Raw genomic sequence first — 26,897 nt, 5'->3', positions numbered from 1 at the left:
ACACCTGAACAAAGGAATTAGATGCTTTAACTACTAAGGATACGTTCATCATAGCATGGAATGCCCAACTCCTTTTGGATCAAGGTTTTCAAGACAAGGAAGTCAAGGACCAAGATTCCAGATTCCAACTTCTTCCTTCGAGAGTAATCAAGGTCCCTCCCGTCAAAATCAGGGAAACCCCAGAGGTAGATCCCCTAACCAACCCTCAGCTTTGATGCAAAGTAACGCAAGACCTCAATCTCAAAATTGGGAAAATCAAAGAGAGAGGTTCCCAAACCAGCCATCTACTTCCAAAGCAGTGAGGCTAGAAGTATTAGAAGAAGAAAGAGATGTAAGAGATTATTCTCCCGTTGCGAGATGAGGACATCTTGCATTTTTTAAGTGGGGTAGGATGTAAGATTCCTCCCTCCAGCTTTTGATGATGTAAAGGTGTAAGAACCTTCCCTTCAATCCCCTGTAATCATCTCCTATTTTAGAATGCAAGAAAACATTGTTTTTCCTTGTTTTTGGTCTAGAGAGAGATAATACAATTTTGAAATATTTTTGGATAAGTATTTTCTTCCAGTCAATAGGAAGAGATCCCCTGAAATAGAAGTTTAAAAAGAGTTTTCCAATGTGCATTAGAAATTAATTGAAATGTGCATTAGACACCTTAGCCCAAAGGTACCTATTTTCTAAAAATTATGGATTAAGGTCCAAAGAGTGTTCTAATGGGCCTATAGGATTAATCCAAGTGTTTGAACAAGAAAAATCCAAGAATAAAATAAAATCTCCCAAAAATGAGTAAATTCTCACATAAGATGAAGAGTTGACTAGTACAAGCACTTAATAGTAAAAAAATGGGGATTTATTAGTTAAAAATGAAATTTTGACACCTCAGGAGGGTGAGTAGAGCTCATAAAGGAGGCGCTTAGAAAATGAGATATTTCATCTCTCCTCTCCCCTCTTTTAAACTAGATCAGAAAAGTGGGCCTAACTAGTCCAAAACTTGTCCAAATTGGATCAAAAAAGCTAGAAGCCTCTAGATTCTAGTTGGACTTGGTTGGTGGCCTCCCTCACCTATAAATAGACCCCCATTCCTTTGTATTTTCATCTTAGAGTAATTATATGCTAGTGTAATTTTCAGTTTAGTGTATTTCTTTTATCCCTCTTCATTGGCCCTCCATTGTGAAGCTTTGGTGCTTCACTAAATCTCTTCTTCTCTTGAAGATTACCCTTTTCCCTTGGTGGCCAAGACTTTTCTTTGAGGGCTACACAACTTTTTCAAGGTAAAGAATCAAGCAAACCAAGGGTAAGCCTAAACAATGAAGTTTATGCTCTCTTTTTAATGTTTATCTTCTTCCTAACCTCCCTCATGCTTGGGAAGCATTTTATTTTATGGGTTTCCTCTTTTATCCATGCTTTTCTTGATTTATGATGAATTAATGTTTATGTTTAAGCTTAGGTTAATGCATAAACAAATTTTTATGTTAAAAGTGTAATTTTGAACATTTTCAATTCATAGAAAATGCGGGGAAGTTATGGCAAAATTTTATTATTAGAAAATAAAGGTTTATGCATAATAAATTTTATTATTAGAAAATAAAGGTTTATGCATAATAAATTTTATTCTAAAAGTGTAATTTTAAGCATTCTAATTTCATAAAAAATGTGGGGAAACTATGGTAAATTTTTATCATGAGAAAATGAAGGTTTATTCATAAATTAAATTATATGCTAAAAGAGGAACTTTGAGTATTATCATTTCATAGAAAATGCAGGGAAACTATGGCAGAATCTTTATCATTAGAAAATGAAATTTATGCATAAATAATGTTTATATTAAAAGTAAAATTTTGAGTATTATCATTTCATAGAAAATGTGGGAAGCTATGGAGAAATTTATATCATAATAGATTTTATGCTAAAAGTGGAGTTTTGAGCATTATTCATTTGCCATAAAAATAAAGAAGGTTATGCAAAAAAAAAAAGATTCATTCAATTTATGAGAATTATGGAAATGATTATGAATATAATTCATTTAGATAAAAAATAGATTAGTTCGTGTGCATAAGTATTTTATGCTAAAAGAGGGATTTCCATGATATTTTATTTTGGAAAAATAGAGAAAAGAATGTGAAAATATTCATAGGGGTATATTGAGAAAACATGGATAAATTTTAATCTAAAAGAGGAATCACGAACATATTTGACTTTTGGAATATGTTTAGATTCTTGAAAAATAGAATCTTGGGTACATTCTGGAACGGGAAAAGGATTTCCCAGAAAAAACCAAAAACATGCGTAGTTAGATAATCATAAATAATTATGATGACTAACTTATTCTTAGATTCCCTGTGAAAGGAATCTAGAATCCTTGAAAGGATCGAGAATCCAAAAGTGAATGGGAATTTAGACTTAATTAAATTGAGTCAAGAAAAAGTTACTTTTAACTGAGCCAAGTAACGGGGCTGAGACTTAGAAAGTCCTGTCAGTATAAAAAGTAGAGTAACTGTACTTTTAATCTGGTTGATTATGGGATAAAAATTATGATAACTAGATCAATCAAAGTTGATAATCAAACATGATTCGCTCAAAGCGAAAAAAAACCATCTTGTTTGTGGAAATTTGATTGAGGATAGAATGATGTCGAGTGATGTGGGGTGATGTGTGGAATAATGTGGGTGATGTGTGCAATGATGTGGAGTGATGTGTGGGAGGATGCGGAATGTGTGAATTGATGTGGATTGACATGGATGTTGTGTGGATTGATGAGATTGATCTTCTGGATTGATGTGTGGAGTGATGTCGATTAATGAGGATTGATGTGGATTCATGTGGAGTGATGTGTGGGATGATGTTAATGAATCTGAGATGATGTGGGATGATGTGAATGAATGTGGAAATAATGTGGGATGATAAGAATGAATGTGGAAATGATGTATGATGATGTGAATGAATGTGAAATGATGTGAGATGATGTGAATGAATGTGGAAATGATATGAGATGATGGTAATGAATGTGGAAATGATGTGGGATGATGTGAATTGATGTGGAATGATGTGGGGTGACGTGAATTGATGTGGAATGATATTAAATGATGTGGAATAATGTCAAAAGATAAGGGATGATGAGAAATGATGAGGAATAGTGTGAAATGATGGAATGATATGAAAAGATAGGAATTTTGTTTAGAAACTGTATTTGCATATGAAAGCTGTTTTTTAAAGATTATTTTATGTCAAGAATGTTGGGGTAGCATTTTAACTATCTTATGGAATGAGGTCATGGGGACCTACGTGGAAAATGTTGCAACAGTTGATGGAGAGTCAAAGAAGGACGTCTCGCGTGGCAAGATCGATTGAGGTCTTGACCAGTCTCGATCCGGTTAAAATGGTAAGCTTCTGATATGGTGGATGAGGGACCAAGGAAGTGGTCTATGAGTGAAGTGCTAGGTCACTGCGAAGGAGCCTAGAGAGTTCTGACCATACGATGCTCAGGCTCTGGGTCATCCAAGATACCCACGCGTGCGACGAGGAAGAAAATGAGTTGGAGTTATTTTGTGAACACGGGCATGGATTTGGTTGATTGGCCTTGTTGGTCTTCAACGGATGAGTTCATGGCTCTTTTACATAGATCTTGTTGGTTGATCTAGTTGATCTTCAAACAAAGAGTCCATATGGATTTTATGTGATTATACTCCTAGGTACTATGAGCTAGGAACTATTTAAAGGGTCCCTAATAAGTGAGCAGGTGGTGAGCATTCTGGTTACCGCCGATGATGCCATAGGTATGCCGAGGAAGGAATGATTGGAAATTGGAGTTGGAACTAGAATACTGAGGATTATGATGGAAACACTGTAGTTTTATTGCAATGCTGTTTTGGAAATAATTGAGTCTAAGAAAAGGTAATTTTATATCAGGTGCATAAGTGGTATGTCTATTTAAAATTTTGCATGAGTGCCGGCTAGAGGGCCAGGGAACTCTTTTCCTTGGTACGCGGGACAAAACATAACCAAATTTTTATAATGGATCCTATCATTACAGTTGTTGGGCAATTGGCTAATCCATGGGATTGGATGGGGTTAGGCTAGATCGATAAATTCCTATAATAAAATTCAATTCTGTTCAAGTTACGATAGTTAAAGTAAGTCACAAGATAATCCTTGTTCTATGGAAAAGAATCAACGGCTGTGTCTCTTTTAATGGGGAAAAAAGCGTTGGTCTCTATGAACCAAGTGCAAGTTCCTCCCTTGATTTGGCCATGTGACCCGTAGGCTTGGTCGGAATACAAAGGATAGTTAAGGCTCTTAACTACGTTAGAAGATTTTCCTGGAGGAATAGCCTATGCTTTCTGGGTGAGGGAAGTTTTTTCTGGGTTCGGTTTTGGAAGAGCCAAGGGATTAGTCTCTTGTCCGGACATTCGTGGTGGACGAGGCCCTGAGTGGGAAGCTATGCCCTGCGTGTGAGGTTGCTACTTCTGCTGGCTGACAACACTCCAGAGTTTGATGCGCAGAGAGGGCAAGGATCTCACATCGGCTCAGTGGTAGGGCGGCTTACCGGCTGCCAACAACTAACCTCTCTCTCTCTCTCTATGGTGGTATAGTTTCGTTATGCCTCGTTTAGTTGGAGACTGGCAAAGGTAATAGGGAAATCTTTGTTTTGTCTCACCGGGTTGAGCCAGTACACACACCCAATTGCAAAGAAAAGGCATCTATGTGAACATGAAATATGATGTCCCAATTGGGAAACCTCAAGATGGGAGTACTGGCCAAAGATTCTTCAGGGTATTATTTGCTTGTTGGCACTCCTCTCCCCATTCAAAAATGATTAGAAGTACATAGAGGGGATGAGAAATGTTGTCATACATGAAGATGAAATGTCGATAATACCAGACATATCCCATGAAGTGCTGTACTCCTTTGAAATTGGTCAGCGTGATGGGGCAGCTTAAGAATGAGTCGCACCTTGATGTTATACCTTGTTTTGAGACAATGTGTCCCAAGATTACTCTGTGTCGAACCCAAAATTGGCATTTAAGAGGATTGAGAGAGATTCGGTAGAGTTGGCATATTTCTAACACTTTCCGTAAACACTCCAAGTGTGCTTTCCAAGTGGAATTGATAGAGAGGTCATCCATGAAGACTTCAAGGAATTTCCAAAGATATTCCTTATAGGCCATGCACATTAGGCGTTGGAAGGTGCCTGGGGAATTGGTCAGCCCAAATGGCATGACACGGTATGCATACATGCCCCATTTAGTCGCCTCGAGGTTGTTTTATGTTAATCCTTTGGATCAATCAACACTTGATTGTATCTAGAGAATCCGTCACGAAAGCTATAGACTTCCTTTCATGCAGCTATCTCAAGCACATGCTCCATGAAGAGCAATGGATAGTGATCCTGTATTATAGCGGCAGTGAGATTTTTGATATCTACGCACTCATACTTTTCCATTCTTTTTGGGCACTATCACTATGGGTGAAACCCATTCTGTGTGCTCTATCTCGTAGACAAATCTGGCATCTATAAGTCTTTCTATTTCCTCTCATACCATCTTGAAGTATTTAGGGTTCATAGGGTACGCCCTATAAGTCTTTCTAGTCCCTCTCAAACCATCTTGGAGTATTTGGGGTTCATAGGGTATCACTCCCTCTACCATGGGGATGGTATGTTTGACCACTTCTAGAGGTACACCCTTCATGTCCATGTACTTCCATATGTGAAGCAATCCTCGAATTCTATGAGAAGAGTGACCAGATCTTTTTCTTCTTCTGATGAGAGGTCTTCCCCTATGTAGATGGGTCTGGGATCCTCACCTTAGCTTGCCAAGATAGCTTCTTTAACTTTGGTTAGACCATCATAAGAGGTCCCTAGCTCTCCATTCATGGGTTCTTTGGGCCGAGTCATATTGTCACCTTGTAGGTCCTAAAGTGCTCGGGGACTTGTTTAGTCTACTTAGCTTTAGGGCCTTCTTCTTCTATCAAATTTTTGGCTTCTTTTTCTACGAGTGCTACCTTTTTGTTATGTGCCTTGCGTGCAGAGTGGAAAAGCTTTGACGGTTTAGGTTTGGAATCAATGGGTTTCTTCAGTTTACTCAAATGGAATTGGTGAGCTCCTTTTGCCAAACTTGGCTAAAGTATGCGTGTGCATCTAGCCCCTACATATTTTAGCCAATGTGTTTTTGAGTCAATAGGGAAGACATATGTCTCTTTTTCATAAAAACCATTGGGTTTATGAGTTCTGCGCGGATGGTTTCCCCATAATGGTTCCTCCTCCCTATTGTCATTCCCAGGCTCATGACTCATGACTTCAGGCATACACATTGTGCTTAGCATGTAGAGAGACATGATTTCTTGCCCGCCCGCTAGCTGTAGAAAATTGGGTGCCTATGCATCTTGGAAGTATGTCTAGGGTAGCCAGGATATGCATCCGATTCTCAAAGTCTTCGGACTCCGGGAGGGGTGAAAATTCCACAATATCCCTCTCCTCGTCGATCGTCTTATGGCATGTTTCGCATAAGTGGATTGTAGTGGATTGGGTTGTTGTTATTGAATCCTCTATGAAGGGTCGTCTACTCATGGGATGGACTTTCCAAGTGCGCAAGTTAACCTTTATAGCTTGGTCTTTCTTCTGGATATAGATATGATCCATGTCCTAGTCATGGATCATTTTGGTCTCTCTCATGAAGGGATGTCTTAGCATACAATCATACGAAGCAGGCTGCTATGGCTGAAGTTCATCACCCACAACGGTGTGTCAGAAGTTGGTCCCTATGGGCCTTGCAGTGGCTCCATCAGCAAGTTTCACAAATAAAGCCGTGTAATCCATGGCATGTGCTCCCATTTCTCTCAGCATTTTTTAGTAACAATGCTCACTCTCACTCCTCCATCCAGGATGGCAAATGACTTGAAGGCCATCGAAGGTTATGGGTAGTGATGTTGAGTTCATCTCCTTCAAAATATTTCCCTAGTTTGTTGACTTGAACAATGGCAGCGCTAGTGATTCCATGGGGCTTTATGAATCCATCCTCATTTGTCTCATCAGAGCTTTCTAGTTCTGCCGCCTCTTGCATTCCTTCTCCTAGTCATCCTTCCATCCAATCTTTCCATAAGCTCGGCCTAACTTGGTGTAAGGTGCCAATGGGGATTTGGATTTGAGAAGATAGGAAGGAGGAGAGACATGCAATGTCCCTAAGAAAACGGATGTAATTTCCTGAGCTGGATCACCCTTGTCCGTGTTAGGCTCTTGGTGGGTGTAGGGAATCAGAACCTGCACTTCTGTGTCTGTTCTTTTTGGGTGATCATCTCCTAGGTTTTTAAGATACTCTACAACTAGGTTTCCCTGATGGGGGGTAGCTGTTGGTGCTACCATTCAAGGAAGTCTCTTAGAGGGTGCTTGGTCATGGAAAGCTATGTTATGTTCCAGAGCTTCCTCAATTAGTATTATGTCAGGGATCAAGGGACATGCTTCAAGGTATGTTGTTTGAGGCTTATCCTCCAATTGAGTTTGATAGTCCCTGACCAACTCTTGAGCTACCTTTAGCCTTTCCTTCTCTTCAATGGGGTTAGGATATTCGACTAACTTTTGGGGCAGCTATTTGGGATCTATCTATCCTCTAACAATAGGGACTGAAGGTAGCACTTTCTCCTCTTTAGACAATCAGGTTGACTCATTGGTGGTAGTTCTATCCTCGGACCCACTCTTTACCACGCGGCTATCCCCCCCTTACCTATCTTTGTGGCCTTCTTCTTTCGCGAGCGCCTTGTCACACGGGTGCTTGTTCCGAGACTCCCTTATGGGCTAGAACTTTTATGTGTCAAAGGTTTCCGTGATTTTGTGAGGTTGATGCCTTAGCTATAGCAGCGTGACTTTGCATTCTAGTAACTACCTTAAGAGGGACCATATGGATGAAGTCATCTCACACACTTAGTAAATTAATGTAGGTGTTAGGATTAGCTTCATGTGTTTTCCCAATTGTGCTTGTTTTTGGTGGGCAATCCTTGTAAATATGGTCTATTCCACACCGTGTGCATAAAGCAGTTAAGGTGGAGGTACTCCACACAGAAGTACTAGCCATCCCTTTTTTGACCATACACTTAGCTACTTGGTGAGGTCCTGCACAACACTGACAGCATTGCATGGGTGGTCATTTTGCCATGTTATTCAAGTCCTCTCTCCCACGGAGTTGGGGTTGCTAAGTACATGGGCTACATCTAGTCTCCCTCCACCATCACGTAGTGACTTAGGATCTCAGAGGGCGGACTGTTTGATTCACAGGGCTCAAAGGTGGTCCCTTTAGTGGCTTCCCCCCTCATCACCCTCTTCGAAGACTTCAGTCAATAATAACTCACAAATGGGGTTGATTCAATGTAGTGGGGGCTATGGTGGTAGTATAGGGGTTGGTAAGGGTACTTTGGGTACCCTAATAATTCCTCTTTGAGCCACTTCATGGCTTGGTAGAGGTGCATTATACAGTGCTGGTGCTGGCAAGGCTAGCAAGCTGTCTAGGGTTTGCTGGTAAAGCTTGGGGTAGGGCTCAGGCTTGAGTAGATCTTTGATGGTAACAATATGGTTTCATTATTGCCCTATAAGCGCAGTAGAGAGTGGGACAAGATCTCAGATGTGGACGCTCCATGCTAGTATGGTTAGCTTGACAAATCGGGAACCATACTAAGTCCCTCTTTGGGTAAATATTGGGTTGGCTGTTATGGCTGCTCACTCTAACCCTCCTTGAAACACATCCAAAAAGAGATTACCTGGTGAACCGCAACTGTCATGAGGATATTTCCAATGGCCGAACCCTTGAGGTCTCCAAGCTCTCTATAACTCCTTGAGAAGCAGTTCCACCACATCTCCCGCGAGCATTGTCACACCGCCACGTTGCACTATGGGTCCTCGTCCCCTCCTCTCACCTCACTTCACTCACACACACTCACTAGCATGCATTAGGGAAAGAGATTAGCAAGAGCAAGACTCAATTGCACAATGGGAGAGTATATTGTATTATGAGACAAATTCACTTATATACATGGCCATAAGTGTTCACACTCACTTAAACTGTGGCCGGGCCGGGCACTTTAGGCTCATAAGAGGCCTAATGCTATTACAATGACTACTCTCATAATATATACATGCAGTACACCACTTAGGACTTCATCCTAACTTGCTACCATACACTCTTGAAGCGGGATTTGCCATAAATACTCTGTCACACCATTATGGTAGCAAGTTAGGACTTCATCCTAACTTGCTACCATACACTCTTGAAGTGGGATTTGCCATAAATACTCTGTCACACCATTACGGGCGCCCGTCCAAGTTGTAGCTTTGGACACTATTGCTTCATATCCTAAATGTATGACGCTTTGGTGTATCTACCATGACTCCTTGATGTAAGATAATGGTAATCCTAGAATTGGATTAACATCTCCCCCTTCCTGATGGCGATTGCGTCTTCATGATCGCGTTGAAGACCTTTGTCTGGGGAGAATGAACAAGCTTTGTCGATGGCAATGTTGAGTGACGTTCAATGGTCTTTGTTCCTCCGGAAGAAATAAGAAAAGCTAGTTAATGAATGAAGAGGTTAGTGGTGTATTGGGAATTCTAAACAGGGTGGGAGGTGGGGTTTTACAAATGATTGCATTTTTATATTTGTGTTAACATGTTTTTTTTTTATGTTTGCTCACTTTTACATTTGATTTGTGTTAGTGGGGATGCTAAGAGATGTTAATAATGGGAGAGAAGAGAGTCAAGGATCCAAAGGAATGTATACTTAATCATTAGAGAGAGATGGTGATCCTTAGTTCCTCATTTGATTCATTGAAGTGACATTCATCATTTGAAGAAATTGGCCTTCAATGATGTCCCTTTGTGTGTCAGGATTCTTGTTGTTGAGTAGGACATGTTCCTACTTTCTTCTACCCATGTGCTTTTTGTAAATGTATATTTAAGTGTCTTATGAAGCAGAGTCATGAAGTACAAGAATTGAGTCATATATACTCTTATTGAACTACTCTCTGTTGAATTAGCCACTTGTTGGTGATGAGGATTGAAAGAATTATGTCGACTTGTGAGGCTAATATGGATATCTTCACTAGGGATTGAAGATCATTGATTTGTGAAGATGGTAGCATCATTTGGAGAGGTTTATAATTTGAAGGAAAATTCTAGGTGATGGGTTGTACCATCGATTAGGCTTTCGCCCACCATGGCCCCCCCATCCAGAGATGTACCTGGAAGTTGTGGTGAGGTGTGGTGCAAATGTTTTCCAGTGCATGAGTATGAATATGTACTCATGGAGCAGCTGCTACATTAATTCAGTCAAAAGAATAGTAAGGAATAAGCGTAACAAATATATAGTGGCTATTGCATGATATGGCTTAATCCATGATGAGGCTTAAATCATGAAAGTGCATGTTCTTAAGTAGTGAGAGTGTATTTCGTGAGAAACCTTAACTCATGAGATTGCACGTTTTTTGCCCCGTGAAGGGCTATTCCGTGAGATGGTCTAATTTAGTGAAGTTACAGGTTTGACCCTGATAGTTTTTTTTTAAATTATGGGTCAGCTAGGTCATGACTTACAAACAACAGCATCTTATGCACTTATTTCTCACCACCAGAGGGGTGACAGGAGCTTTGTTATTTTGTTCTTGCTGCACTCATATGTCTCCGTTGTTATAGACGTGGGTATTGATTCTTGAATTTGTTTCTCAAATGTTGTCGAGGCAGTAGGGAAGACTGCTGATTGTTTACTTGAACAGACAAGCTCTTGTGTTGGTGTTAAATGCACGAGAGTGGTTGAGTGATTTGCTTGTCATTGCTTGGGCTTCCATTCTTGTCTAAATTTAGGTGAAGTTGTTGGGGTTGAAGTCGATGGTGAGTTTTTATTCACATTGTTCGATTTTGGCAACCATATGATGAAATTACCATCATAGTATCCTTGTTGGTTGAAGCACAGACACATGCACCCATCTTTGATGAACACTGTAAACTGGCGCCGATGTGCTTGGTGTTGAGGCTTTCTTCTTTGTGCAAGCTTAGGGGTCTTTGTGATGCGCTTGGGGACCCAAGGTTTGGTATTTCTTTGGTAGTACCCTTGTGCTGCAATAGGTTTTTGGTACCCACACTTGTTGCATTGGTGGTGGAGTTCTTTGAGGAACTCACATAGGCTTTTGTGGATGGTGTTGTGGAGTACTCTTCTTCTTCCTTGGCCTCCAAGTGCTGCATTGAGGACGAGGTTTTGACTATCAAGACACCCAAATTTGATTGGCACCGTCATCATAGCCTTAAGCTATAAGTAGCTGTTTCTCCACCCACATTGTGATACTATTAAGATATCGTGATTGTGTGGTAATCTTGGTGGAGTTTTCTTTTGGGTTGGTGTGGAAGGTTTGGGGCCCTTCTTGACTTTGGTTAGCGCGCTGAGGCTGCAAGTTTGAGACTCATGGACATTGTTGATGATGATGAGGTTAGAGTCTCTTGTGGAGTGGCTGTTGAGAGGATGAGGCCTTTGAGCATGTGGTTGTCTCCTTTGGTGAGATTTGTCAATGTAGATGCATAGGCTTCGAGGTCTTTCCTTTGATTTCCTTATTAGAGATAGATGGTTTGGCTCTCTGGGAACTTCTTCATGAATAGCTACTGATTGCGAGGTTTTGGCATCGAACTTCATAAGTGAGGATGGGGTTGAAGGAGTAGCTACTTTATCGGAGTCAGTCATTGGCACAAATAGTAGGTCATTGTGTAGAGAGGCTTTTGTGGAAGAGTCTTGTATCCTTTTTGCGCTCAACATTTTGACTACATCATAATTTGTTCATTGTTATAAAGTAAAATAATTCCATGTTCACATTAGATCAATTAGGCCATGTGTCTATGATTCATTATTAACTCCCCAAATAAATATTTGTACACTTATCCTTACATATAGTTGATCGTTTGGGTAAGTCAATAAGGCTACATAAAGTTTATAGTCATACATAAGATTTGGACAATTGGCCACATCTGTAGCATTTAGACCCTTGCTTAACAATTGTGTGATATATATACTTGAGGAGGTTGCTATATGATTGGTTGAAGCAATTATGCATTATGGAGCTGATTATGAGCCGATTAAACAGGCTGTCTGATTAGTGAAACAGAGGGTGATTGATCGGCTAGTTACTCTCTCAACTTAAACAATTGGTCTAATTCCTTTTACATGGAGTTAGTAGACATCATTGCTAAGCTAATGAATGCCTAGTCTCTCAATTTGGACAAGAATCAAAGGAATTAGAGCACTTTTACTACTACTGGTTTTTTTCCAGGGGATTTGATATTTTTGGTATGTACGCACCTTGGTTGGTGTTGATATGCAACATAAAGTTGGATCCTTTTCCTTGTAGTATGGTATTGTCAACTTTCTATCTTTGACCATATGATGATGACTCTATCGCTATAGTAGCAAAGCACAGTGGTGCTTGGGCAGCAATAGTCCATTTATGCCCCTAATATATACTCAACCATAAAAAACTTACAAGTGAGGGGATATGTTCAAAATACCCCAAACATGGCATGTTCAAGTCTTATGTAATGGTAATCCTTTTAGGATGTGCCGTGAGTGTATTTGTTGGTTAACCTAACAAATCCCGTAGCTCGAGGGTCATGAGATTGTGTTTTCATGTTGGATAAAGCTGTGCTTGAGCTGTGGTGATTTTATTTGCAATTTCCAATCCATCTAGAATCCTAGGGATCTTCTCAGTAAGATATGTTGGAAGTTTCGGCTCCTGCAAGGTTTCTTCCTCCCGTATAATAGCAATTTTACATTGCTTGTAGGAGTGTTCAAGGTGACTGTTTGCATGGATTCATCTAGTGAATACAATGATTCACCTACCCAAGTTTCACCAAGTACGACATCATACTCAAGGGAATCTAGGGTAACATGGAATGTAAATTCCATATTGCCATCAATTGTTTGAGTTGTGTATCCAAAGTAACTTGGAACTTTAATGTTTTGTCCATTGGCTCCTTTTGCAAGACCATTGCTTGTAGGGATGAGTTTAGGTTGTCCCCAATGACACCCAAGTGTCTATCTCATGATGTTATGACTAGCTTGAGGGGCTAATCAATGCGCGTTTGCGTTTAACATCATTGCCTGGAGGGAAATCCAACCATACCATGATAGAATCTTCCAAAGGAACCATGGATGTTTCGATTATTGACTCAGCTTCAGATCCCGTTTCTGTTTCATACTCCCATTCACTTTCATCCTCATTTTGGCTTTCACCTTTTTCAAGAGTACCCAATGCACACACGTTGGCACACTTGGCCTCTAACCATTCTTAATGAGGTATATTTGGAAACTTGTGAATCCTCACAATCCTATTTTATGGAGTTCGTTATGTCCTTGTATAACTCAGAATGAGCCCTTAAAGGTGCAAGTGCTGATGTGATGCTGGCTTTATCATGAGAGAAGAGAATTCCTCCAAATGAGGTTTTGAGATACTGTTTTAATCTTATAAGGGAATTATCAAATTCTAGACGTGCTTTCTCAAGCGTACAATCTATTTCAAATGACTCTTTTGTAGAGAGTATGTCTTCCTCTTGAAAGGGGAATCGATACTCCTCTGTGCTTTGCATTTTGGTTTTTGTTTTAGGATTGGCATTATGAGGCTCAATCACAACTAGGGATCCTATAAGACATTCAACCAAGCTAAGCATGCTCTCCTGAGCTTGCTTTTTGCGTTTCGCATATTTCATGTGATCACTATTCTCCATTTGGGATGGTTGGGTGGGTTCTAGTTTCTTGATTGATCTATGTGGTGCATTGAGCGAAGAGTAAGAACTTGTTTCATCCTCACTTAGTGATGTACTAGAACTTGTTTCAATTTCTGACTTTATTTCATGTGATCACTATTCTCCATTTGGGGTGGTTGGGTGGGTTCTAGTTTCTTGATTGATCTATGTGGTGCATTGAGCGAAGAGTAAGAACTTGTTTCATCCTCACTTAGTGATGTACTAGAACTTGTTTCAATTTCTGACTTTATTTGGTTTGTCAATTTATCATTATGTTTACCCATGCGACGAGATCAAATTTTCTTTAAAGTTTTTGTATCCTGTGACAATAAAAATATGGCTAAGGGCGGCCGCGTCGGCATGGCCTCCCTTGGCCATATTTTTTCGCAAATGCTAATTAAAAAACGGCCACATTAACCGGTTTATGTGGTGTTAGATAATGACACTTGACATTGGTGCTTCATTTGGGTCCGGTGGGGCCCACCATTCGTCTCTAAGGCCAACAAAGTCGATTCTTAGTGAGCAACAACCACAACAACAGCGCCCAAGGGTAAAGGGGCTGCCTTTTTGCTGCAAGATGCTGCGATGTAGCATAGTGGTGGTGGTGGCACAGAATAATATTGTGCTCCATTTGCACCGAATGAAATGATTTTGAACATGTAAATGTAAGTGTGTGTGTTGCTTGGGAAGGATAGTGCAAAAGGTGATCATGATATCGCTGATGAGGATAAGCTCAAAACCACTTTCACCACTATATTTGGCACATATGCATATCATGTCATGCCGTTTGGGCTTTGCAACGTGGGTGCTTCATATCAGCGCTATAAGCATGAATCCTTTCGTGATGATTCGACCGATTTCTTAAAGATCTTCATGGATGATTTGGGGATTGGGACCACGCATGATAAACTTGTTGTAGCCCCCTTAGGTATGTCTTTCACAAGGGCCGTGAAAAATCAATAGCTTTGAATGCAAAAAAGTGTGTGTTTGGGGTCACTTATGGCATTTTGTTGGGTCACACTACGAGGATACCAAGCACATGTATTCACAAGGTGAGTGACACACCCTACCCCTACATTTGTGAGCTAGGTCATGGAACATTGGCTTCTTGGTTGAGCTATTTTATGCTCCTGAGTGTGGTTGGGAAAACCCCATGACAAGTGGTTGTTTCGTGCATCTTTTCCATGGTGCAAGGGCCTTCCACAAACTAGTAACTCTTTCTATGGCCCTCCTCCTAGCCCATTATGGGCCTATGCCTGTGCATACCAGCAGCATTATGAAGTTTATAAGGGTTCTTAAAAATGCTCCAAATCTCTCTCTCTCTCTCTCTCTCTCTCTCTCTCCCCCCACACACACACACACACAATAACGACGTGTAAGTGTGTGTGCACCTTTAGATGTCCACATAATAGTGATGCAATATTCTCTAGTACATATAGTAAAAAATAGTTTAAATCTCTATCTAGTCTATCTCTCAGAGTTAACATGTGCCTATATAATAGTACAATATTCTCTAGTATATATAGAAATCATTAGAATAACAATACTTAGTAAAATAAAAAACTGGATTTTCATTATGTTTCTCTTTATAAAATCTTATCTTCTTCTTAGAAAATTATTTTTCTTTAACCATTATTGTATAGTGTTTTTTTACATAATGATTTGCTATATAGCAATATTTTACTATATAGTAGTAATCTATATAGATTACTATATATTAATTTGTTAGCTGGTTATTATATAGTAATATTTTACTATATAGTAATTTGTTAGTTACTGGCTACTATATAGATTACTAAGAGATTACTATATATAGTAATTTGTTAGTTACTGTCTACTATATAGATTACTAAGAGATTACTATATATTAATTTGTTAGTTACTAGTTACTATATATTAATATTTTACTATATAGATTGTTGTATAGAAAAGTTTTCCTAGATCAATTACTATATAGTGAATGCTTTCATGACTTTTGCTATATAGCAACTTTTTACTACATAGTTTACTATATGATGATTTATTGCTAGTTTATTTGCTATATAGCAAGTGTTTTCATAGAATGAAGAGCTAGGAAGTGTGCCACTTTTCCTAGATCTAAACTTTTACTAGATATGTTCATTTTTCCTAGTAAACTATCTAGCAAGTTTTTATTTTGGCTACATAGGAATGTGTTAAAAGTCCCTTCGTGAGTGCGTGGTGGTGTGAACATGGTGAGCATTGTAGGGCATAGAGGACCAGGATCTAGGGCATGGTCTACACGACAACGCAGATGGTGAGGGATTGTGGGCACACACAGAAGCGTCGAGGCATGGGCACAAAGTTTGGAGAGGTAGGGGAAAAGATGGCTCAATGACAAGGGCATGAGTGCAGTGCCCCCCATGTGGCATGGGTGGGAAGCCTGCCACATGGGGGGCATGAGTGCAGTGCCCCCCATGTGGCATGGGTTGGGAAGCCTGCCCAACTTGGGCACTTGCTACCCCCCTCCAAAAAGCAAATGCGCGCATGTATACACGCACACACACACACACACACACACTGTGGCCACATAGGCAAGGGGGTGGAGAGGCGCACTGCTCACCTGCTAGGGCCACCTAGGGCAGGTTCTATATACATATATATATAGGAATTCTTTTAGCAATAACTCCACCACTTTAATTATAAAATTCATATGCCATGATTTCCGCACTTTCTCTAGTGGGTAACCAAAACGAGTACCTAGGTTCCCTTTACATTTGGGCTAATGCATATGTTGTGATTGCCCACTATTTCTAGTGGGGCAACCAAAATGAGTACATGGGTTCCCTTCACATTTGGGCTAATGGGACACTTGAAGTCTAAGCCCCATTTTTCAAATATTGTTATGAAAATATGGTGCTTAAGGGCATATGGTGTTATGAAAATATGGTGCTTAAGGGAATATGATCCTTCTCTTGGACCACAGCAGCCTTTGGCTTTCATCACAACATTTGACAAATTCTACTCCATCCTTAAAGAGTGTAGGACACCATAGTCCAGCCTAAAGGGCCATGTGGGTTGTCGCATTGGCAAAGTGTCCTCTATCATGTTAAAATGGACTTGCTCAAGTGACAAAGTCATATTCATGAATGCATTTCCTTGTTTCTTGACCCGCCTTGTAAATAATTCCCACTATCAATTGATAGGGAGCCACCTTCCTAATTGCCACTATCTTTCTTGATGAGATAGTTGGGAAGAAGTGGGCAATGTTGTCTTCACTCCATTTTGGTACATAGAACAATGGAGAAAATCATCTTCTAGTCCTAAAAAGGGGTTCTCCATTCTGGAAAGGTGAATAACATGAACATGTATTGACCCCTTTTGCACAGTGATGGTGAAATCAAATTCCAAAAGGATTAGTAATGTGCATTTTGTACATAGTTTATTCACTAAATAAAGTAGTGCATCTTAATGGTCAACAAAGAAAACAAACTTTATAGCCAATAGATAATATCTATACTTGTTTACAACATTATAACATGGCTAAACCCTCTACTTTAGTGGTGGTATAGCTATGTTCAATGCCATTAAGTTTATGGCGAAAAAGGTTCAAAGGAAAGTCCATGTTGTGCTTCGTCAATTGTGTAATGAATTTTGAAGCGATGATATGCACATGGAAAATTAGATCCAAGTTGGGGATCTCAAGAATGAGTCCACTTGCTAATTAATTCCTTCTTTGTCTTTTTATATGCCCATTGGCATTCACTTATTCATTCAAACATAATCATTAGCTCATACAAGGGCCTAACATATATGGTATACAAGAACATGAATCTTCTATAATACCTTGAGTGCCTCATGAATCTCTACACCCCCTTCTAGGTGATGGGTGGTGGTAACTCCAAGATCATGTGAATCTTATTCTTGTACGTGGAGATTCTACTCTTATAGACAATGTGTCCCAGAATGACATCATGCTTAACCTAGAATTAGCATTTGGAGTGGGTTTAATGAGATGTGGTAGAGTATGCATATCTTAAAGACTAGTCTAAGATGAGCAAGATGTGGTAGAGTCTACATCTCTCAAAGACTAGTCTACGATGAGCAAGATGTGGTAGAGTCTGCATCTCTCAAAGACTAGTCTAAGATGAGCAAGATGTTCTTTCCTCTTTGAGTGCATGCAAATGCATAAATTAATATCTCCATAATCTCTTTTGAGGAGATCCTTGAAGGTTGCAAGGTGGTGGGGAAATTAGTTAAGTCGAATGGCATGACACGATAATCATAAGTTCCCCACTTTATATAGAAAAATATTGGCTTAGGTTCTTCACCAGGGTTAGCAAGATTTACTTCTTTGACCTTGGTGGGGCCATCATAAGAGGCATGATGAGGCTCTCCACTTGGGCTTCTTTGAGCCTTCTCGTCATATACCACTCTGTCCCTGATGTTGTAGGACTTAAAGTACTTGGTGGACACTTGCCTCAGATCTTCTTCTCTAGAAGCTCCTTGTTTGCGCTTTACCTAGTCTATGGGCCTAGTGACACTCGACAAGCTCTTTGAGTTTGGCTTCATTCTCAACCTCAACCTTGACTTTATTGACCTTGCATCTTGGAAGATCTTGGATTTCTTGGAGCTTGTTGGCTCCTTGTCACCTTTATTGGCCACTTTCTTAGCGTGAAGGTGATTGTTGGAGCTTGTTAGCTCCTTGTCACCTTTATTGGCCACTTTCTTAGCGTGAAGGGTGATATTATTTAGGTTAGCTTCCCATTATCTGGAGTAAGTCTCATGTCAATCCATGGCCTCAACATAGCAAAGCTAATGAAGATTTATCTCCATGGGAAAAAGATACTTCTTAGGCTTTCTTGGTGTTTTTCTCTTTCTTAGGTAGGTGCCTGTGGGAAATGTAGAACTTGCTTCAAGAAGTCATCACTAGATGAATCACGAGCTACCCCTAGTTCAATGTGACCATTAACTCCCAAAAGGGATGTAACATTAAGCATGATAGGGAGGTTTGTCCTAGTTGAACTTCTGATTTCTGCATATGCAAAATAGATATTAAACAAGTAAGGGGAACAACACCCCAAAAGCATTCCAAAGGGAGTAAGCACCATCTAAGTACATTGTCACACAATATGCAACAATTTGTTATCCTCCACTTTCATCAATGGAGAACGGGGTGGTGTTGTTGAGTTTGGAGATTTACTTTAAACAATTAGAAACTCATTCCTTTATTGATCCTCCTCATGTTTACCCTCAAGGTTGTGTTTTCTACCATTAATTTGAACTCATTCCTAAAATGCTTTCTTGACCAACGACTAGCATCATGAGGAGTTAATTCTTCTGAGGATATGCTTGTAGATACCTAAGGTTAAATTTTATGATGTGTCAATGAAGAGGGATCTAGCTTTTGGCTACCTTTGTATGCTTCAAAGGATATGCTTGTACATACCTAACATTAAACTTTATGATGTGTCAATGAAGAGGGATCTAGCCTTTGACTGTCTTTGGTAAATAGTCTATTGCACTTGTTCGAGTTTCTTAGAATTGGCTTGAATAGTCACATTACAGGCATGATAATTTCTTGTAATAGCATGTATTTTTACACTACTGATTCACCTTCCAAGGTTAACCAAATCTCTATATTATCTTAAGGAAGAGTTTCACAAAGCTGCCACGTGGCAAGAATTTGGAGGTTTGAAGAAAGGTAGGAAGAGGTTTGAGGAGATTTGGGTGGAATTTGAATTTGGAGTCTCAAAAGATGTGCACGGGTTGCCCCCTAGTATTTTCAAAATCAAGATATTCCAAATGGTTGTAAACTCACTCACTTTTTATCTTTATGAGCATTTGATAGTATGAAGGATTTCTCATGGGGAGAATTCATCCTCTTACGACCTTTAAATACTTGGTACTCTGAGTGATTCAAAGAGATCTTACCTTTAAATACTTGGTACTCTGACTGATTCAAAGAGATCTTACCTAGGAAAAAAAGGCCTCGCCAAGCATTTTTTTCTTCTCTATATCTAATAGCTTTTCTCTTTTACCTAGTTGGAAGGAATGAAAATGATGGTGTTCATCAACACAATTGAATTTGCATTATTAAGGATAGTTCACATGGGGTATTTAATCAAGAGATAGAGTCAATTTTGAGCACATGTTTAATGAATGAGGGTATGCCAACTCATGCTTTGGCTTGTGTGTACTATGGACAATTTTGTGCATCCATGTCCATTCATCTTTGGAAGTGTGTGAAGACCCTCACTGCATGAGCCCCTCCCTCTCCCTCTTGCCAAAAAGTTTTCTCAATCCATGGTATTATAGTGAAAAATGAGAGCCCATTTATTTATCAATCCAATAAGGCACCAAAACGTTTCTTCAAAGGCTATTAATTACTTTCCTAGGAATTTTATCTTTTATAAGGTTTTAGCACCTCAATTTTGTGATATCCTAATGCTTGTAAATCTTCCCAAAAATAGATACTTCAAATTTTATCCGGCTTGTCACAATGCGTGTTTTTTTGTAGTTCATCGAACTGCATGCATGCCCTCTATAGCTCTCTCGAGTTCGACCTTGTCTCTCTTTGTATGCAGAGAAGATCAAATGTTAGTGTAGATAATGACAACTAGCGCTTGCTCTCTTTCTCTCTATGATATGCACACTGCAAAGAGCAACAATCGCTTATCACAATAGGTGCCATAGAATCTCTCTCTTTTTGTCTCTCTCTCTCTTTCTTTGACATAGGGGCACGAGAGTGGAGGCAAGCATGTCTAGCGGGGTTGGAGTGGATGGGGACCTATGGCTGAGTTGGAACACAAGATACAACAAGCATAGCACATATGGGGAGATGGTTCACAGTGAGGTGGACAACAAACACTGGTGTGCGACGGGTGACGAGGGGAGAAGTATGAGGGCGACGAGGGCCTGTTGAGGGGCACGTACGGATGAATAGGGCTAACAGGCTATTGTTGCTGAAGGGCTAGGGCCCGCCATGCTCTGGCGAGCCGATGTTGCTGAGGCGGCGAGGGCACAACAGGAGGAGCTTAGAGAGGGCAATGTTCCAAACGGCATGTGCTAGGGTTCTGGACCTTAGGTCCTTCACCTAGTGAGCATTTAATTAAGTAAATCCCACGATAAAATTTTGGGTCTCTAAGGTTTTGTTAATTAATGTGGCATTAATTAATACGGTGAAAAATGAAGGCCCATTTATTTTACACAAATGCGTTATTAACGAGGTATTATCTCGCGCCTTTCATCTCCCCATTAGAATAGTCATCTGGAAGGCGCTGCGCTGGATCTCTGACTTAGGGTTAACCCAACAATGCAGAAAAGAAGGCCATGGCAAATTGGTGAATGAAGGTATGTTTCATTGTTGAAAGCTCTCTCTTATCGCCATGTCTGGTGGCAATGGCGCCATTGCAATGAGCATGGCCGAGTTAGAGGCAACCTCGCCTGTGGTCAACTGCCAGTTGGATCTGAATGTGGATCCCCCTTCTTCTGCTGATGGGCTGGCATTGGAGCTTGCGCTAGGAGGGCAGGATTTCGAGGGCTTTGTGCAGGTTTCTCGGCAGAACTGGCCCCGGTTTGAGCCAGGTATGTCAGAATTGCTTGGTCAGGAAGAAGAGGCTTCGCCTGCAGATTCTAGGGTTCTTGATGACCTGATTCAAGATGTTGCAAGACCATCTTCCATGCCTAGGGTTTCGACTGACCTTATTCAAGGTCGTGCAAACCTATCTGCCAGGCCTAGGGTTTCAGCCGACCTGCTTCATGGCAGCACAAGGTCATCTGCCATGCCTAGGGTTCCTGCCGACGTGTTTCATGATGGCACAAGGCCATTCTCCATGCCTGGGGTTTCGGCGAGCATGTGTTATGGTGACACAAGTCAATCTGCCATTCCTGGGCTTTCAGCTAGCCTGCTTCACGGTGGCACGTGCCCATCCATCATGACGGGGGTTTCGGCAGACCTGCTTCACGACCCTAGAGGCCTATCTGCCATGCGTAGGGTTTCGGCTGACTTTCTTCCCGATCATACAAGCCCAACTGCCATGCCAAGGGAGTTGGTAGACCCACTTCACGATGGTACAAACCAATCTGCCATGCCAAGGGTGTCAGCCCACCTGCTTCATAATGGCACAAGCCCACCGTCTATTCTTAGGGTTTCAGTTCATGACCGTGCAAGCACAATTGCAATGCCAAGGGCTTTGTCTCACCTGTTTCATGATGGCACTCATCCATCTGCTGGGCATATGACTTTTCTTGACCTTCTTAACATTTGGACAAGCCCATCCCCTGTACCCAGGGTCTCATCTGACCTGTGTCAAGATAGCCTGGACCCATCTCCCATTCCTAGTGTCTCGTCTGACTTGCTTCTAGATGGATCAAGCTTACCCTTCATGCCTTTGGTTTCCACGGATCTTCTTGAAGAAGGCAGAAGTTTATGGTCTCCTGTGCATAGGGTTTTGGATGACCTACCTCATCAGAGCACCAGTCCATCTGCAGCGTCATCTCAAGCATCTGTATCAGAGCATCTGAACCTTGACGCTTTGCAAGGTGATGATCTGGCTTCGTTTTTCCTAAGCAGTCGAAGGTTATCGAGGAGCCCTCTGCACTGGCGACAAGCAAGGCGAAGAATCGCACCTATTGTGAATCGAGCAGAAGCTCAGGATTTGTCTGCTGGCAGTGCATACACCAGCGAGGCTACCAGAGCGCATGATGTCAGGCCGTTGTTGGGGATCCACAGATTGTCGGGAAATTCTAGAAATGCAGTGTCCAGGACTACCTCCCTCGGCATGTCAGCTGCTGCAGTTGTCATCAGCAACTCAGAGTTAAACCACGTGAATGTGCAGGAGACTGAAACTGGCAGTGCAGGAGCTCACTTTGAATGCAACATTTGCTTCGAGATTGCCACGGAGCCAGTGGTGAGTTGCTGCGGGCATCTCTTTTGTTGGCCATGCCTTTACCAATGGTTACATGTTCACTCAGTAGGAAAGGAATGCCCAGTGTGTAAGGGTTTCCTTCCTGACAATGCCATCACTCCTATCTATGGCAGAGGAAATGTGCAAAACACAGAAAGTTCACCTGGCAGCATACCCCCTCGCCCCCATGCCCATCGTATGAACAATAAAAGATGCCGGCAAGAGCAGATTACAGAAGAAAGACTCGCTAGAGATTTGGGAATGACAGGTGACGGAAGGCGAGTCAATACGGGATCGGAAAGGAATGATTCTGAAAGGTCAAATACTGCAGTTGTGATTTTGGAGCGGCTAAGAGTTGCACAGAGGTTGCAGCGAGAGCACCTTGAAGGAAGATCTAGGTCGGGCCAGAGGTTGATGGGCAGGCGAATGGGCCGCATGAGATCCCCTGGTGTGAATGCTGCCATGGCAGAAGCCACTCTTCGCTCGGTTTTTCTCGAAACTAGAGAACTAGAAGAAAGAGCCAGGCATAGTCTCGAAACAGCCGCTGACAATCTGGCTGCTATCTGAGCCAGCCTAAATGGTTGGCACGCAAACATGCAGCGCACAATGGTACTGTATTATGGGAAGAAAGGATAAGCACTACATCACTGGATGTAGCGGAACCTCTCCTTGATGAAAAAAGTGCCCCCCCCTTCTTCCCCCCATATCCCCGCCTAGAACCAATTCGCACCTGCCCAAACATTTGAGAAGCACATGAAGGATCAGTAGAGTCATGGAGTGGCGTAGAGCCGCAGTTGGTGCTGCTGGCTTTTGTGAATCTGACCTGGTTTGTTGCATGTACGGAAAAGGTGCCTACTCAACTAGTGAGTATTTCAATGTATTTTGGAGTTAACTTTGGGATGGTTTTTGTTTGCTTAAAGAGTACCATGACTGTTCCACTGATTTTTGTCTAATACTAGGTAAATCTCATGATCATTAACATTGAGGTTCAAGATTGAAGAGGCTTGTTCAACCTATAAGACTTACTGTTTGGGATGCATCGCGGCTCATACATCTTCTATTATTCACTCAGCTTTTTCTCATGGTTATCGTTACTTTGAATGTTTAGTTCTCATGTGCCATAGGAAAAGCTATGCTTGTCCTTGCTGTACTTTTTTTAACTCATAAATCCATTTTTCAGTGAATGTGGAGGTTTTTGTCAATTTATGCAGCCAATTCAAATGCAATGATTACCCTGGGGCTAGTTTTACACCCTTTCATTTTGGAGATAAACACTGGGCATGCAGGTAGTTGTATGTGTGCATGTGAATGGGTGTGGGTGGGTATGTACACATGTGCGCGTGCATGTGCACAACCTTGGACAGCAAGAGTGGCACTTCAAGGTACAGTTTTGGATACTGTTTTTGCAAATAAGTGCTACCTTTGGCTTCGGGAAAGCCGTTGTATGCTGCAAGTGTTTTGAGAGCTTAGAGCTCAATGTCTTGTTTGTGACCTTTTGTCTTGCTTCTTCTGAGAAGAGGAAAATATAATAGGCATACCCTTCCTGCTTGCTTACACTTTTCCTAATGTTTGGGTACCACACATTCCTCTATACAATGATACTGTGCAACGAAATTGGGGGTGCTACACTTCATGCACTTCTTATGTTTCCAATACACATCAAATGGATAACCACATATGCTAGAGCACACAATCTTTCCTAAGGCGAGTTAACTAAGAAGTCTGATGTAGAGCTTTCTTAAGTTGAAGAGTCTTCATCCATTACTTCCTTATGATTCTAGTGAATCTTTTTATTCCATATTTTGGAGAATAAGATCACCAATGTTCCACTTTTGAATTGCTTGGACCTTGCAAAGCCAAGGCCTCCCCAAAATCAATGGATAGGCTGGTGCATTTGGCTTTGTAGGGATGATCTAAAAAGTAGTTGGAACAAAAACACCACACATATCCACTTCCAAAGCCTTTCACTATGCCTATAACTTTCACCATGGTAGTATCTGTCAGCTTGATTTTTTAGGAATGTGGTACTAGTGAGAGAAGCGTGCATCCTTTGTAGTTTTCTTACTAAGAATGTTGATTGATGCTCCCCCATCTATGTAAGCATTAGAAATAGATTTTGTCTATTAAAACAGCCACAATCCGCACATCATCCCCAACATCAATGTCCTCCTTTTGAACAACATTTTTCCTCTTCTTCTTTAACTTCCTAGTAATTGCTAACCTCTCCTATTCCTTCCTTAATTGTGGTGAAAGAGTAAGCAATTGGCCAAATGAGATGTAGGCAATCTATTCCTTGAGATCTTCTAAAAGGTCATAAGTGTTCCTTGTAAAATCAGTCTGTCCTATGTCTTCCTCCTAAATGCCTTTTTTTCTTTTTCGTTTTTCCCCATCCTCAGGTTCCTCATTGTCTTCCATTATCTTCTTCTTCTCGTCTCTTTTGGGACCCTTTTTGCCATGAAAATCTCTTGCTCTTCTTCTTACTAGGTCCTCTCCTGGTATCCCTTCTAATAATGCTATTGACTTATCCTCTCTCTTCTTTAGATTAGGACACTTGTGCGGCAATAACTCTTCTCATTGCACTCATAATAAGAAATATCCATTGGCTTACCTTTCACTTTAGGAGGCCTTGGTGGGCGTGTATTAGCTTGATGCAACTTCAAATCAGCAAACTTTGTCATTAAATGTGCAATGTTGTGACCCAAAGAAGATGATTTTGGCATACACATGCCCTTACTCTCTCTATTTTGAATCATTAAGAAAGCACACGGCTATAAGAACCAAAGTCTACTAGGGACACTAGCATACACATGCCCTTACTCTCTCTATTTTGAATAATTAAAAAAGCACACGGCTACAAGAACCAAACTCTACTAGCATACACATGCCCTTACTCTCTCTATTTTGAATCATTAAGAAGGCGCAAGGCTAGAAGAACTGAAGTCTACTAGGGACACTGGCATACCCTTGCTCTCTCTATTTTTAATCATTAAGAAGATGCAAGGGTAGAAGTTTTAAGTTCAAGTTTTCTTCTTCCTTTATTTTCTTCCTCAAAAGAGCTAGTTTTTGTGTAGTTTTTCTATAGTCTAATTATCTATAATAAAGTGCCAATCTTCTTAAAGGATATGATGGAATCAATCCTTTCCATAGGGGCTTCTAAACACCTACAAAGTTACTTTTTAATAAACTCCTTGCAAGAGAATTTATACAAAATAAATCTCATCATGCAGAAAGGAGCTATGGGACAACTTTTACCACCTCACATTAAAATGGAACTGTTTTTAAACTCTTGACTCACTTATCCGTTTTTAAACATTTTTATAATGGAACCTCTTTTCAAGCTCTATGCACTTGTATGGTTTAATTTTTTTGGGGGGAGGCGATGGGTCAGTTCCAGATCTCATTATGTCTCTACCAACAATCCCATGATTATCTCCATGTGGAAAATTTTAGTAACATCTAGTGATTCCATAAACCTAACAAAAATGGTGAAGATTGGTGTGTTCAAAGGTGATGAAGGATAAGATCTTCGAGACTTTGCTCGGGGTTGTTGCCTTTCTAGTTTGGCCTTAAAATTCTAAATACCTCCTAACTTTCCACAGGAGATTGCATTGTATCTTAAAAAAAGAGATCAAGGGACATTGGGACAAGTTGGTTGCAGCAATGACTTTGGTTCTTCTAGCCTTGGGCCTTCTTAATTATTCAAAATAGAGAGAGTAAGGGCATGCCTATGCTAGTGTCCCTAGTAGACTTTGGTTCTTCTAGTCTTGCATCTTCTTAATGATTCAAAATAGAGAGAGCAAGGGTATGCTAGTGTCCATAGTAGATTTTAGTTCTTCTCGAGATCTTTCTATATGCTCGCTCTACTGCTAAAATTGTTGGTTCTCCAAAGGATCTTCACGTCCATATAAAAAGTTTTAAAAAATTTTACCAAGGTTATGTGGACTGGTAAGGCTTTCTCGGGTGAATATTTTCTTATGTTGGCACACATTTGGCACAAACATTTAGGAAAGAATCAGTATCCATCTGTATTTGCTTTTGTTGGCACAAATATTCGGGTAAAGCTATCCCAAATGAATATTTTCTTATGTTGGCACAAATATTTGCTTATATTTGGTAAAAGCTGTCCCAGGTGAATATTTTGCACAAATGTTTCGAGAAGAATCAGTACCTGTTTATGTGAGATTTGTGTTTGATTTGGCTGAATACTACGGTTGCTCTGTGTTGGGATGTGTACCATGGAATTTTGCATTATAGGACTCAATTCATGATAGTACAAATGG

At 40.7% G+C, this 26,897-nt stretch overlaps 1 protein-coding gene across 1 annotated transcript; it reads left to right on the top strand.

Annotated features, from left to right (window-relative positions):
• The first annotated feature begins 20,942 nt into the window (after window positions 1-20,942).
• LOC147624342 (uncharacterized) lies at window positions 20,943-23,652 on the top strand. The gene has a single exon (XM_086819320.1). The coding sequence runs from the start codon at window positions 21,097-21,099 to the stop codon at window positions 23,182-23,184; it is 2,088 nt and encodes a 695-aa protein (XP_086675446.1). The 5' UTR covers window positions 20,943-21,096; the 3' UTR covers window positions 23,185-23,652.
• The last annotated feature ends 3,245 nt before the right edge of the window (window positions 23,653-26,897 follow it).

The sequence above is a fragment of the Cibotium barometz genome, chromosome 25 (genome assembly GCF_041138505.1).
Source record: "Cibotium barometz isolate CiBa-2024 chromosome 25, ASM4113850v1, whole genome shotgun sequence".
Lineage (NCBI taxonomy): Eukaryota > Viridiplantae > Streptophyta > Polypodiopsida > Cyatheales > Cibotiaceae > Cibotium > Cibotium barometz.
The sequence above is the reverse complement of the archived record's forward strand: the minus strand, read 5'-3'. Positions and strand labels throughout refer to the sequence as shown.